General features: G+C 37.6%; 1 protein-coding gene across 7 annotated transcripts in view; it reads left to right on the top strand.

Moving 5' to 3' along the window:
* Positions 1–16197, top strand: part of LOC129764239 (nephrin) — a 629638-nt gene that overhangs the window by 21814 nt on the left and 591627 nt on the right. For all 7 annotated transcript variants that reach the window (XM_055763127.1, XM_055763125.1, XM_055763126.1 and 4 more), the window contains exon 2: positions 9052–9110. In XM_055763127.1, coding sequence (XP_055619102.1) covers positions 9062–9110 — 49 coding nt within the window. In that variant the 5' untranslated portion in view covers positions 9052–9061. The remainder of the gene's footprint in view (positions 1–9051; positions 9111–16197) is intronic.

The following is a 16197-nucleotide window of genomic DNA, read 5'->3' as shown; positions in this document are numbered from 1 at the left end:
AACGCCGCGTTATAGTAAATTGTGGAAACAAAATTTGAAGCTGCAGGTTGTTCAATTTTTAAAAACAGGAGACTTTTTTTTACGGTTTCAAAGCCATCAGACATACAACAACCCACGGGTATGAGACGCAAGAGCTCCTTCTTCAACCCATGGATTTTGGAAATGGAAACTTTGGTCTTCAATGAAAAAAGTTTTACTCAAAACCAAACACACTGAAAATAATTCTGATTCCGCAACAAAATTGAATTTCTCATGTAGAAACTATGCAGAAACATCTGAAATTTTGAATTAGAATTAGAATTAGATAGGTCGGTGACACCGACCTGGAGGGCTTGTAAATATGGGTTTTTGACGGTTTATTATGTCACTAGCTGATCCGGCAAACTTCGTCCCGCCCAAAATTTATTTTTCGTTATCACATCCACGTTTTCATACTAAACGCACGTTCATGGGTCCAATCGCAGAATTGTTCATTGATTGATCTTCTAATCTACACTTTAAAATTATTGTTTACTATAAAATTTCAGTACTTCCACCAAAACTCGACATTATAATATCAAATTATTTTCAGACACAATTCTCGTGCAAGATTTTTCATCCACTTGCAAATAACATGTTTCTCCGTTACATGGAATAAATGTTTGATACAGAGAATATGATAGAATGAATACAGACCTAAATCGGAGAATTCCTTTCTCGAGTTTTGCTCTCATCAACACATTGGGCGATCCATTTTCTTATACAGCCATTCCATGACAAACCGATATAGTGGTTCTCAGTTTTTCGTCAAAAGTGGTAGTTTTGTTCTTTATCGCAAATTATTAGACCCGTATTTTTTTATTTTTTTTTGTTAGGGTGACGATTTTCATTTTAGGGTGGTCCGAAAAATCCATTTGTTCGCATTCTGACGTGGGACTACGTCTAACCGGAGTATAGAGGGGTAAAATGAAAACCTAAACACAGAACATGCAGGAAAAAATGAAAGATTCCGAATGCTTATAACTCGAACATTTCTATCTGGATCGGAAAGATGTTTGCATCAATTGATAGGAAATATTTATACGCTTCTATCGCAATTAATAAAATGTTATTTTTCATTAGATAAACAATTGAATAACTGTAAAATGTTAAGCGTCATCTAAACGCCCTAACTATCTCGTTTTGATTGGGCCGATTTACGGTTTCCCCAACACAGCCATGAAAACCAAGCAGCCTCGGGGAAATCAGCATTGCAAATACATTAAAGTATGGGGACTATTGTTCTCACCGACATGTGTTCCCTAACACAGACTTCAAAACCAAGGTGGATTAATCGGCATTGCAATTACATGAAGGAGATATTTTTGTCCCGACTGAAATGTGTTTCCCTAACACAGACTTTAAATACAAAGAAGGTGGGGAAATTGGCATTGCAAAATCATGCAAGTCGTAGGCATTTTCGTTCCGACTGAAATGTGTTTCCCTAACACAGACTTCATATCCCTGGAGCGTGAGGAAATTGGCATTGCAAATCAAAACATTCTTTGTGTGGACACCGACTGAATAACATCGTTGCTGGACGAGCTGGGCGACGAGGGATCGAGTGCGGTGTAGTGCAGGAGTAGAGTAAAGTTTTTCCAAGAGCCTTTCTCAAGACTAGAGATGAATGAACTGAAAAAGTTTAAATTCTCTATAATCAAAAACCAAACCAAACCTTTGCAAATACATCTATGTCGGGGGCATTTTTGTTTCGACTGAAATGTGTTTCCCTAACATAGACTGTCATTAAATTCACTTGTAACGAAGAACATAATCTATAACAATGCATGAATTGACTTTACATGGCATTATACAAACTTTTTACTCACAAAGCAAATATCTTCTTCTTCTTCAATGGCACTAACGTTCCTAGAGGAACTTTGCCGTCTCAACGTAGTATTACTTGCGTCATTTTTATTAGTACTTAGTTGAGATTTCTATGCCAAATAACACGCCTTGAATGCATTCTGAGTGGCAAGCTCTAGAATACGCGTGATCACAGTGCAAGTCGGAGGAAATTTCTTTGACGAAAAATTCCCCCGACCAGAACGGGAATTGAACCCGAACCCCCGGCATGTTAGTTATGACGCTAACCACTCGGCCACGGGAGCAAAGCAAATATATTGAATTCAATTGAATTCGGAAATTTAATCAATACAAACAAATGATTGCTAAGCTAAGGTAAGCTAAGGCTTTCGAACCACTAGACCAATTCAGATGTTCGACATATTAAATTAAAGCCAATTAGCTGGTCTTTTTTGGAAAAACACTACAGTTGCAGAAAATTTGAATTATGTTTTCGTTATTTCTGATTGTATTTGTTTTTTATAATTTTAATGGTCTCGGGACCAAAGGTGCTATATGTTTTTATAATTTTTCTGGAAAGTTGATGATTTTTCACATAACATATCTCGAAACCAGGGAGGCGTTTTTTTTTCGTTTTCGAGTTATGATTTTTCAAAGTTAACCGATGGTCCGAAAAATCATTTTTCCCATTTTTTCCACCACAAAAAATCATAACTTTTGATCTACTGGACCGATTCAGATGATCGACATATCAGGTTAAAGCCAATGAGCTAGTCTTGTCTCAAAAAAATGTTACACTTTGAATAAGATGGATTTTGTTTTCGAAATTATTGATTATTTGTTTTTTTATAGCTTACATCGTTTCGGGACCACAAGCGCCATATTTTTTATTATTTTTTCCTGAAAGCTGAGGTTTTTTTCACATAATATGTCCGAATACCAGAGTATTCGTTTTTAAGTTATGAATTTTCAAAGTTAACATGTTTTCAGTTTTCGTTCAATATTTCTATGCGACTTGACTGGATGTATATGACAATAATCCAATTAATTGGCGCTGACACGAACCAGCCCAGGAGGCTGAAAGTCTCAAATGTTAAGATTGAAAAAAAATTGGCAAGTGAGTTATTTTTGCAAAAAAGGCTAGCTAGTAGGCTTTAATTTGATATGTCGATCATCAAAATCGGTCTAATATAAAAAAATATAGTGCCTTTGGTCCCGAGACCATGAAAACTATACAAAAACAAATACAATCAATTATAACGAAAAAATAATTCAAAATCTCTGCAATCGTAGTATTTTTCCAAAAAAGACCAGCTAATTGGCTTTAATTTAATATGTCGAACATCTGAATTGGTCCAGCGGTTCGAAAGTTATGAATTAATTAAAAAATGTCATTTTTGGATGCGAAAAAAATGATTTTTCGGACCACCCTAAAATGGAAATGGTCACCCTAACAAAAAAAATAATTAAAAAATACGGGTCTAATAATTTGCGATAAAGAACAAAACTACCACTTTTGACGAAAATCTGAGAACCACTATATCGGTTTGGCATGGAATGGCTGTATATAGATAGAAGACGATACAGTAGTGCGTTTTATCACATCAAAATCCATTTCCACTTTCGAACGATGATCAATTTCATTACCGCAAACAACAAATGAACTAACAACGCTCTACAATATGTAATTCTAGAACACATGCGAATTGATTTTTTTGAATTTTCCCATTTTCCTTCAGAGTTTTCCAAAAAAATTTCAATTGTCATGTTTGGTTGGAATATGTTTGGTTGAAATATGTGCTTTATTTTCTCTCCATTCCAGAGAAGGGAGGGGTGTCATACCATAATAGAAACATTTCTCGTACCCAAAAACCATCACATCCCAAATTGGGCTCCATTTGCTTTATTAGTTCTCGAGTTATGCAGAAATTTGTGTTTCATTTGTATGGCAGCCTCTTCTCTAAGAAAGGGGGTGGGGTATCTAACCACCATAGAATCATTTATTGCACTCTAAAACCTCCATATGCCTAATTTGGTTTTATTTGCTTGATTGATACTCGAGTAATGAGTAAATTTTGTTTCATTTGTATGACAGCCCCCCCCCCCTTAGAGAGGGGGAGGGATCTCGAACTATCATAAGAACCTTCCCCGACCCCAAAAACCCCTACATACCAATTTTCATGTTGATCGGTTCTGTAGTTTCCGAGTCCATAAAAATCAGACAGACAGACAGATAGACAGACAGAAATTCATTTTTATATAAATATATAGATTCAATGGCTAAAAAGATTTCGTCATTTAGTGGTGTTATTACTTATTATTAAAGAAATTTGTTTTGAATATGTATGAATATGTGTAGAAGCTAATCAAGTGCTTTGATATTAAAATTTAACAATATTCAAAAAATGGAGTTAAACGATTTGGCAAGTGAAGTATCCATATATGAAAAGAATGAAACTACCAGTAGCGTCTCGTGAGCAAATTTACCAGTTGTGCACCTACACGGTGTACCAGCGAAACCCAAAATTTGATACATTTCTGATCAACATTGCAAAAGAAACGGGCTGATTTGGGCTCAAATATTGTTTTTATCTAAGAATTTTAGTGGATTGACTGAACTATCTCGTGTTTCCTCATATTGCAAACATTTCTGAGTCTAATTCTTATTTTGAGCTATTTTTCATAATCGTGCGTAGTAGATTGTATATAAATTCAATATTACATTAAATAAGTTTAGATGCGTAATGGAGTGCGATAGAATGTTTCTTAAACGTAACATTAGGGTCTTGTTTTCCGAGACAAATTATCTTTTTGAATAAAATTCTTCTGGTGATACGGTAATGAAATTTAAATCGCAAATCAACCGTAAAAAGGTTTTCCAGTAAATTGCTCCTGATGTTGAAGCTCAAGAAGCGATTTGTTCTCAATAGCCAGAATCATAAGCTTTTTCAGTCGCTCCTCTCCCATCGTTGATCCTAAGTAGGTTTCCAGTCTACGAACAATCAAAAAACTTTGTTCGACCGATGCTGTGGTTAGAGGAAGCGTTAGTATTAGCTTTGCGAATAAAACAATTTCCGGAAAAATATCGTCAAGATTGCTACCGATCAGTGTTTTTATAATCTCCGGTATTTTCTTCTCGGCAAATTCTGGCTTCGTATAGAACACTCGCAGTTCATTCCCTAATTTCACTTTGTCAAAATTAGAGTTCTCGTTGTTGTAGTGTATGTAGTTGTAGTGTATCAAAATCCAGCATGTATCCTTGCAGCCCTGGTGCGAGTGAAATTGTATCACCATCCCACTTTGTGTCACCTAGATACATTTCTTCCAGACAAGTAGAAATTTCTTTATTATATGTTCCAACTATGTTGATCATCCTAGAGCTGTAGGCCCACTTGACTCTGCTCGGGATCTTCTGCTGCATACATTTCTTCAACTCGTAATCGCACTTTGGGCTTTGGATAAAGAATGGTGCCAACGAAGAGAGGGAACAAAAACATTTCCTTGTTTTTGAATTATTCGTGCAAGAGTGCAGAAAAATAATATTGAGAACATGCGTCTTACAATGAATATGATTAGCGTTTGGAAACGACTTCTTTGCGATCGCCTGGATTTCTCCTTTATCTCCTGACATCACTCGAGCTTTGCGCAACCAGCTTAGCAGGTGATACGCCAAATTGATGCAGTAAACTAAACTCATTCTGAATTTATTCTGATGTTCCAGAAAATACTACCGTGGTATTTATGAAGACGGAAACCAACATATCTTTCGTAGCCAAAAAGTTACACATGTCCTTATAGTTTCCTCTATTTACAGACGTTATGCTTTCATCGTGACCTCGGAAGCTCCGCCCATGTGAACTGAGAAGACAAACTAATTCAATGAGAATTTTAATGCCTTCTCTGTTTTTCTTCACAATTGAATTTTGCTTGTTTCTTACGATTTCATTAACATGATCTAACGCATCTTCAATGTAAATTTTCTCAAACGTGCGGCATGTCATGCTGTTGTTGGTGTGCTCTTTGGTAGCTGAATGAGTATTGATAGCGAAAGATGGATGAATCAAATCTGCATACCCTACTCTGTATAGTTCATTGAGACTTATGTCAGATGAATGTATTTTTTAATAAAAATAAAAAATAAAAATAAAAGTATCTCTACACTGTTTTCTGCTGGGCTCTGTAACAGCAAACAAGGCCAACAAAATAGCTTTACTCTAGTCCCTGAACCAGAAAGCTTCTTCGCGTCGTGAGCTGTAGCATCAAAGTTCCGTGTAACTATTTTACCGTTTCTAGCACAAGTCGTTTTTAACTTGTCCAGTTTTGGCCGCGGAAAATCCATTTTCGCAAAAAGTTATTTCTCTATCACAGTTCTTTTCGCAAACGGCTGTTTCAAAAACTCATCGACAACATACCGTCCAACAGTGTGATTTGTGATGATCTATCGCGAATCTCAATTGGCACACCGAAAAAAAAAAACTGGATGAAATTTTGTTATCTGGAGTGCGCCAATCCGACTGCGAATCTAAAGCGTGGATCTCCTCATGTGCAAAGCAAAATATGCACGATACATAGGAGAAGTGGGGGCATAGTGGTCACCCTAAAGAATATGTCCATTTCCAGCGTCCACACACCGATTCAATTCTCGTTTCTCGAAGAATATTATAGTTCAACTCATTGTTCTTAAAGATAGCAAACGGCTCTTACTATAAAAATTCAAAATAGTACTCTTTTCATCATTAGAAAAAAAGGTGAAAAATCGAACTTATTTTTTGCTTGGAGGCAAAGTGGTCACCTAGTGGGGGCAAAGTGGTCACTCGCACATATCAAGCTAAATGGGATAGATTTATGCGTTTTTTCGTCCAAATTTGTTCCAATCATATTTGATATAGTAGGTACATGTATGAAATAAGCTTGGTCTATTCACCTATAGTCTAAATTTAAATTTTCTCATGCATACAAAATCGTAGTAAGAAACACATAACGTTCCGCATAATGAGACTTGGTTTAGTTGGAGTGGCATATTTATCCAGGGTCAAAGCCACAAAAGGATCTTCTTCAAGAGCAAAATGTGATGCGGTATATAAGCTTTAATAAACAGAACATTGTAAGTTGTTATTCACCTATAACCTCTTTGCCCCCAAACATCAAAGTAAGTAATTACTATGCTAATTAATTGCTGAGATTAAACAAAATATCTGTTCACCTCTCCTAGAATATGTGAACTGTAGTCCAAACTGATGATTTGTCCAACATATCAGATTGAATAAACTAAATTTCACGATAAATTCCTTAGATACTATGCGCACACAACTATGGCCGAATTGCTATCAAGAGAGAAGTTTCTGTTTTTGTTTGCATTTTGACATGCGGCAGTTCTACTGAAGTACAGGGTGACTCAAAGGTCATTAAATTCTTCAAACATGAGGTGACTATCAATACGGCAGCTATAGTTAATAGTTATACTACCAAACAAGCAGGTGACCACTTTGCCCCCCATGACCAATTTGCCCCCACTACCCCTACGCTAATACATTGGCAATTTACTAGAGCGTGTGAGCGCCGCTCTATCTGTTAACCGAAAAAGTGCACAGAGACTGATGTCGATGACATAATAAATCATCTGCGCCGAGCAAGTTTTCAGAGAGCCGCTATCTAAAAGCATCTTAGGGTGGGTTTCTTCTTCTTCTTCAATGGCACTAACGTTCCTAGAGGAACTTCGCCGTCTCAACGTAGTATTACTTGCGTATTACATTTTTTATTAGTACTTAGTTGAGATTTTTATGCCAAATAACACGCCTTGAATGCATTCTGAGTGGCAAGCTCTAGAATACGCGTGATCTCAGTGCAAGTCGGAGGAAATTTCTTTGACGAAAAATTCCCCCAACCAGAACGGGAATCGAACCCGAACACCCGGCATGTTAGTTATGACGCTAACCACTCGGCCACGGGAGCACTTAGGGTGGGTTTAGACTAGTGCTATATTCATGTGAAGAAATATGATGAGATTTATAGAAATCGCATCAACCGTTTACACTAGCGAGAACTTCTATAATGAATATGTTCATATTTTCGATGAATTTATTCACCTGAAGTAGAACTGCATCCAACTTCAGTGATTTCTCACCTGTGAGAAATTCATAAGCGTTTACATATGCTGAATTTATTCAAGTTATATATACCTCGAATAAGTGTATCATATTTATTCTCACCCGTTTACACCTATTTTCACGTGAATAAATCCATCTATAGCTATAGATCTCCCTAATGTAAACCCGCCATTACGCAAAGCGCGCCGATTGTGGATCTGGATCTGGTTGTCTAAGCTCGGGTTGCGAGAGAATCGAGGGAGAGATCTGAATCAACCCACCACCATTCTCTTTTCTTGTGCACAGGGTCCACTGCACGAAATCATTGCCAACACATTGGCAGTTTAGTTACCCGAAGTTTCAACACAATTTTATTAATCAGTGTGTAGATATACGTAATTTCTGTGCACTAATCGATGTGCACTGACTGGGGATAGCATAGAATAAATGGTACATAATAGAAACCAATATACGCAATTCTGCACAGTGCGTGGACTGGGAGAGCCGTATGTTTTTCATACTTTCCGACGTTTCGTTTATGGGCTCTAGTCTGTGCATAGCATAGTAGGAGCGTTCCATTTTTTTCTTTTTAAATATTAGGTTGTGCAGTGCACGAGGTGCACATATGGACGAGACGCCACTGGAAACTACATTAAAAAAAACATTTAAAAAAAACTCCATAATAAAGTACTGGCCAGGAATATAGGCCACTGTTTCAGTAGCCACATTGTCTGAATATGTGTATACGGAACAATTTTGTTTTTAATTTTTTTACTAACCTTCCACACTTAAGAAACAGTACACATACAAAAGCGGCATTCTAGTGGGAATGAACCGGAACATAGTCTTGAACGTTGTCAAAATTATGCAGACTAAAGCCAAGATCAATGGTACCCCGAAGGTTTTAGTGATGAAACGTTGAAAAACAAGATTTCTACGCTAGAATCCCCTCTTGGGTAGTGGTAAGTTGTGTAGGAGATGAAAGAACCGTTTTATGAAGTGCTTTACGAATTACACGGAAGACCCGCATGCGTTACAAAAAATAAAAATAAACGAAGCATATATTGTATATCTCATGACTCATCATCCTCTTACCGATTCTTGCTCTAATTTTTTGTCCCTCTCTCTCTTTCTCACACAGGAATACCAAAATGTCTCTTCAGAGGTTGCAGATTCGGACGATTCTAGCAGTTCTAACAGGTAAGACCATTAGGCGCAGTATGGCTTCTCGACCTTCCGGTCTGTGTGTGCGTTGTCATCATCATCATCATCACCAGCACCGAATAAAACGAAAAGAGAACAAAACCTGTACTCTGGCGATGGCCTGCGGTGGCGGCCGGACCTACCTGAGGTTCCATATGCGCCATCCATTCCTGGCATTCACTATCCCTTATCACGTACTCGCATTCCTTTGTAGTTTTTTTTTTTTGGTTCGGGTTCCATTCCTTCCTCCCATTATCGCGCTGTCCATTCTACGAAACTACTCCTCGGAAAGATACCGCCCGAGATAAGTTTTGCCGGTCCTGACGCGCGGGTCGGGTGCTTGCACCACCGTCCGGAATAAGACCGAGCGAGGTCTGGTTATGTCACTGACAGAAATTCGGCGGCGCCTGGCGCCGTTTTGCCTTTTCATATCTCTCTATACCACCACCAACGCTCTCGACACAAGGTAAGAACACTTGACTCCCGGGGAAGAGATGGGTCCCATTAATTGCTTCCTATGCACGACGACGATGACGACGCTCTTATTGTTTGGTTAAACTTGCGTTGAATGTGGGAACTCGGTTGACATCATCGGGTTGAGTGTTTTGCCGATTGGCCTCTTTGCGGGTGGCGGTGAAATGCTGTCTCTGCTGCTGCTTCGTAAGCCGTGATCCTGGGCGCCGAAAATAAAGCCGGCTGTCTTTTGGTTGTGCATTTTATCGCCTCCCCCTTTGGCTTCTGGAGATACCATATACATACCCGATCCCACGTGTAGCACCTGAATGAGTTGCGTCGTCACCGGGGTGCCCATTCTTCCATAAATAATCACTTTGATCTTTGAGCAGCAGTCTGACCCGAAAACCGTATGAATTGTTAATGACAAAATCCACACAGAACTCGGAAGCTGACTTCCTTTGATCCACACTGGGGGGACAACGGATAGCACAAAGCAATCACAAATCGATCCTTTTTTTGTTGTGTTTGTTGTTTCGGTACTGCTGCTTTCACATCAATTATTTATTGGAAACAAAAACTTTTTATCCCACAAACAAACAAAAAAACAGCGAAAAATGGATTTTCTTCAAAGTGAAATAAATTATTTCCCTCGTTCGATTCTGCGTTTTTTTTGTTCATTCTCTCCGATCTGGAAGTGGAACTGGAAGCGTCGCACAATTGAATTTCGAGTCTCCGTGTGGCCAAGTGTCACTCATCTGGTAGTGTTTTTGCAGCTTGCCGAGTTTTCCCAGTGGAAAAAACGAGCAAATGTTTTTTTTCACTTTTCCAACGGGGAAAAGTGTTTGTATTTTCATATGAAAAACACACATCAATAAAGGGAAAAGTAACAGTTTCAGCTGTCCAATTACAGAAATAATATTCACGGAAGCGTGGCAATCCAGCAAGCCAAAACATTTGTAATTCCCCCCATTATTATTACCCAACTTACACCTCTGTGAAACACCCCCGCGGCATCAAATCTCACGCGTACTCGAAAACATTGTAAACAATAATTACATCAAAGCGGGAATTCGCCGGAAATTCTATCGGCCTAAAACTGTCGAAACAACACTCGTTTTGATTAAAATTCCACTCGAGTTCTAGCGCTCCATTGGCTTCCCTCGGTCCATCTCGCGAATGTCCAACAAAAATTATACTCCCACTCCCACGACCAGGGCCAGAGTCCTCTGCACAATATTGATTTTTCCGTCTGTCCGGTCGCCGCAGCAACCGCCGCCGCCGCTTTCCCTGCCTGCCTTCCTGTTTCTTCTGTCCCAGGAGATCAGATTTTACATCCTCGATATCGTGCAATCCTCCGGAATGTTTGAAAAATTGAAATGCTTCATCAATCAATGCAGGACAACCACCCGCCGAACTCAGCGCTTTTTCCCAGCCCCGCCTTCGCATTCAGGACCGACCGATCCCCCACTCTTCCTCCCCCCATCCCATTCCCTGCTGCGCGAGTGACATCCTTACTATGATTAAACGGTTCGGGATCTCGCTCGTGTTTTTTTTTTGCGTTGCGGCCCGCTTCCCGAGCGGGATCAAAACTTTTTCCATATACAGCAACAACAATAAAACGTTGGTCGAGTGTGGGGGTGTGGGGGCGAGGATGGTATCTACACGGCCGTCATAAAAGTATCCCCTCCGATTAACAACCAGAGCCCCGAGAATGGAATGATGATGCTGATGATTTGCGATTTTGTGACGGTTTTTATCGAGCGAATCTGCTTTGGCATTATTATCGACTCGGCTGGGTGTTTGTGTGTGTGTATGTGTGTTTGTGTGTACGTGGGAGAGAGTGACTGACTGACTGGTTGGCCGATCGACTGCGGGAATATCGTTCAATGGTGGGGGCGTTTATGCCCAACTGGGCAAGTTTATCAATTATTTGGAATGGGATCCCCGCGGAACACGTGTTTCATTTTGGAGATTCATTTTTTATTCGAAATATGAAATTAAAATGGTCTAAAAATAAACCCTCAAATGAATGTTAACAATTATTTGCTTTTTTCTTGAATCACAACGTGGCTCTTTTCATGAGTTGTTCTACATCCAAAATTAAGTTCTAACATATTTTTTGACATCCTCATAAATCGCTTTTAATGAGCTTAAAAGTATCATTAAATGTAATATCCACCATACAGATACAGCATTTACCCAAGCGAGGGGCGAGTATATGTCACAGTAATATGAGAGCAGTATAGGAGAGCAAAATGATAGTCTCTTTGCGAAAAAAGCCTGCGTTAACCTTTTCGCCTCGGGGGTCTTCGTAGCCACTTGGTTACGCGTTCACTTACCAAGCGATCGATCGTGAGTTCAAACTCAGGGCCCTCAATTGACCATCTTTGTGTTGATATAGAATAACTACGTCCACGCAACCATCATCAGCGATGGAGATCGATCCACGGTCGAAACAAGATCGATTCATCCATACAACTCTGGCTCTGCAAGACACATCGGCTCTGCAAGACACATCGGGCTGCTGTTCTATAAATAACTCAACAATGATCAATATCAACTGTCTCCGCTGTTCGGTCTGCTGAACAATGGATGAACAGAAAGAATACCCTTACGCCTAATTGGCTACTACTGTGTAATTTACCATAATGTAATGGAACAGAAAACTTAACGCCTAAATGGCTACTACTAACTACTGTGTAATTTACAATTTATAGAAACATAAACATATGTACATGTACATGATTAAAACCCGGCTCTGTTACAGTTAAAATGCTAATGAGCCTAATAAATAAATAAATGAGATAAAAAAAACCTTTTCGCCACGGAACACCTATACCATACTGTTTGGTATTGTTTGCATTTTTTTTTGGGTACAATTCCAAGCTGACATTCAGTTTGAGAAAATGATAGCTTTGCTCCATACATACAAACGTTTTAACACTCTTAACCCTCCTATACTCGCGCATACGGTTTGACAGACCGAGAATCAATGAGGTGGCTGAATGAAATGAACATTAAAACTGAATGAAGTTAAAGAAAAAAATGTTTTCTGGAGTTTTATTGATTCAATTACATCTTTTTCTAATAACGCCCAAAGTTACACAATAGCAAAATTACAGAGACACACACAGTCTGTGAGTAAACGAATTTGGGTGGCATCATTTGGTGTCAAAAAAAAATTGTCTTAATACTTTAAGAAACCAAATCAAAATCGAATTATCCATTTCAATTATTTCGATCCATTGAGAGAAATACGAGCTAAAAGAACCATTGGTTTACTAATAACATCGCGCCAGCTATTCTGGAAGGAAACGTTGCCTCCCGCTTATGATCCAAGATAGATTTAAAATGAATTTAAGCATTTTCAAAACATACTTTTCAACTAGATAATTAAATACACGAAAATTCCATTCACATATGATCATTTTACTTTTAAACACATTTTTGCAGGAACTTGTGGTGAGAACTGAAGATAATAATATTGATAAAAATCAACTCAATGTGGAACAGTTATTAGTAATGATATATTTCACAAATCGATTGCTTTCTATTTGTGATTCTATTATTTTATAAACTCACTTGCTGAACCGGCAAACGTTGTTCTGCCATATAATTTTTTCCTAATGAATATGTTGGGTGTTAAATAAAACATAACTGATATATTAAGTAAGTGCGTTTGAATGTTTTTACGATCTATAAAATTCATCGAATCTGATCGATAAAGAAGAATGAATGAAACTATTTGAACGGTTGTTTATATGCTCAATGTATTTCATTAACCCATTTTGTGCCAAGCGTTCGGAAAATCGAACAGTAACTTTGATAATTTTTCGTGCCTTTGGAAATCTACCAAATGATACTATTTTGCACCAAAAGATAGTTTAATTTATTAGCTACCACTTACCATGAATTTCATTCATTTTTGTGTAACTTTATTGGGCAGTAAATTCGATTTAAAGGAAGTATGTCTGGAAGTTGTTTTCAATTTCAATGAAAAAAAAAAACAATAAAATACAAAAATATGTGAACTTCTCTACAGTATACCTTCGATAGAAGAACATACATTGTGATGGAGGGCAAAAACCATATGTCTGAGCCCTCTACAGAAAAATAAACGCCCGGGGAAATTGAGTGTTCGAAAAATCGAATGTTAACCATAACGAAAATTTTTGTTCTGCTGAATCAATACCAATACATCTGACCTCCGCAGCGCATTCTAGTTTGTTTACTTTGGAAGACGGAAGGTCTTTTCATTTATTTCAGCATTTTCAATTGTGAATGTTTGTTAGTATCAATTAATTCAGCAAATATTATCGGAAAATTGCATTTCTGTCCGTGATGACCTTAGGTCAATGAGTACATATAAAGGTGGAGCAGTAGGCGAAGTGTATCTGTATTGGCAAGTAAAATATCGTGTCATAATTATTTGCATTCAATATGGAATGTATGTGGAAGAAACATAACAATGTTGAAAGTACTCACGGTTGCATGATAATTTGAGCCAAATTCTCATGAAATCATTCAACTGGTTGTTTTTTCACAAATGGCAATTATATCGTGGCTTATTTCGATTATTCATGTGGTGAAAAGGTCCAGAGAGCAGTCGTATTAGCCTCGTATTCAGCTCTACAAAAATGTACGTTTTTAATTGATAAATCACTTCCTGAAAATAGCATTTTCACATGGATGCGGTGGGCAATCGAAGATAAACACAACGACTGACGTCACTATTTGTGAAAAAGTTATGGCAGCGCATGCTATGTCGCTTGAAATTCGAGCATCTTCATTACCTTTTTTCCAGGACATTGTCCTTCGGTGATGGCAGTCCATAGAATTTCGTGTGTGGAGAACTTGGAAGAAATCAGTACGTGGAATAATGGTTCTAATGAGATTGCTGGGTGAATATTCTTCCGCCGGATTCGGCGGATGATCTTATCGATGAAGAAAACCTAAATGATGATTTTATTCCTCCCAACCCTCTAGCCATTTAGTTTTCACTCGATGTTATTTGTATTCATAGAAGACAGCCCTGATCCTAACTTAACTTTTTTTTCTATAAATTTCCTCGCATTTGGTGCAAGAAAATATAGATGCAACTTTATCCATAATATAAAATAATCATCCAACACAGATTTACATATTTGATATGTAGAGCTAATTTTAGTTTGAAATTTTTGTTTAAAAAACTTTTTCCCACCCGAATATCCATTACCATTTTTGCTTCACAGAAATGGAACACGGAGCTCAATGTTGTCAATGTCGAATTGGGTGGCAATAATGCAACATTGGCGCAACTCGATTGGGCTTGACTCGAACGGATTGTAAAATACAAAATTGTGATTCGTTAGGGTAATATTGACTCGATCGGTTTCCAGAATACGGGTGAGTAGTTGATCAGTTGACAGATCTGGAATTTCTGAGGATATTAAACTATCAATTCCTTCGGGGCGTATTTTGTGGATACCCAAACTAAAAATGTGTGTATTGCCGAAAACATTCAGCAATAGGTGGGACCGAATTCGACCAGACTGAACACACGCGCTGTTATGTGATGACAACAGTGTGATTGTGATTTTGTAATTCGACCAAGTGTGATTTGTGGTATTTCAAAAATTCATTGTGCTCATTCAAGGCTTCCAGCTCGCCGGCGATGCGTCTGGCTTTAGATTGATTGATGTTACTTGCGTATGAAGCGGACGTAGCGCCAGCTGTAATTTAACAACGTTAATAAAATCGTTCTGTTTGAAAAACGAAAGACGGTTGAATTATTTGGATATTGTTCATACAAAAATTCTGAAATCGCGTTTTTCCCTAATCGGTATTGTATATATAGTAATCGGTATCCTAGCTGTATCGTATATAGTTTACATCCTATTCTCATGCCTGCCAAGTTTTTTGTGCATAATTTCATCAAAATCGGTCGAGCCGTTTTGGAGGAGTTCGGTAACAACCACCGTGACACGAGATTTATATATATATATATATATATATATATATATATATATTTAGATATAATACTTTTGTACTGAATTTCTTTCATATTGATCCACTTTGCAGATTCAGAAAAAAATATCAAATTTTCTATTTTGGAAATATGTACTATATTTTGCATAGCGCAGGTTATGAGGCTTGGGGGCACTTTATACACGAATACAATAGATTTCAAGAAAATAATGAAAATCATTAGAAAATTAAAAAAAAATGTGAAAAAAAAATTATTAAAAATTTATTAGTTATTTGCGTGCCGCGCAATGCTTGAAATTTTCTGAAAAAAAACACACATCAAAAATACATACGAATATGTTTAAACCAGTACTGGGTCCCAAAATTATAAACAAAAAAAAAGCTTTGGAATTGTTACAAAAAACACTTTTTGCAAAATATTGAAAAAATATCTATCCTGAAAAGGCGTAGAAACACAATCAAATAAGAATTTGAACGGTACTGAATATCAAAATCCCAAAAGTTTGTTTTCTAAATTTAAAGATTTTTGGACACTTTATTTTCTTTCTATATTGATATTTCACGATACTCCATAGATGAACTATCAGTTTTTTTTCCAAATTTTTTATCTCGAGGCTATTGAGAATGGCTGGCAAAAAAATGAAAAAAATGAATTTTCACC

Source organism: Toxorhynchites rutilus, chromosome 2 (assembly GCF_029784135.1).
Source record: "Toxorhynchites rutilus septentrionalis strain SRP chromosome 2, ASM2978413v1, whole genome shotgun sequence".
Taxonomy (NCBI): domain Eukaryota; kingdom Metazoa; phylum Arthropoda; class Insecta; order Diptera; family Culicidae; genus Toxorhynchites; species Toxorhynchites rutilus.
The sequence above is the reverse complement of the archived record's forward strand: the minus strand, read 5'-3'. Positions and strand labels throughout refer to the sequence as shown.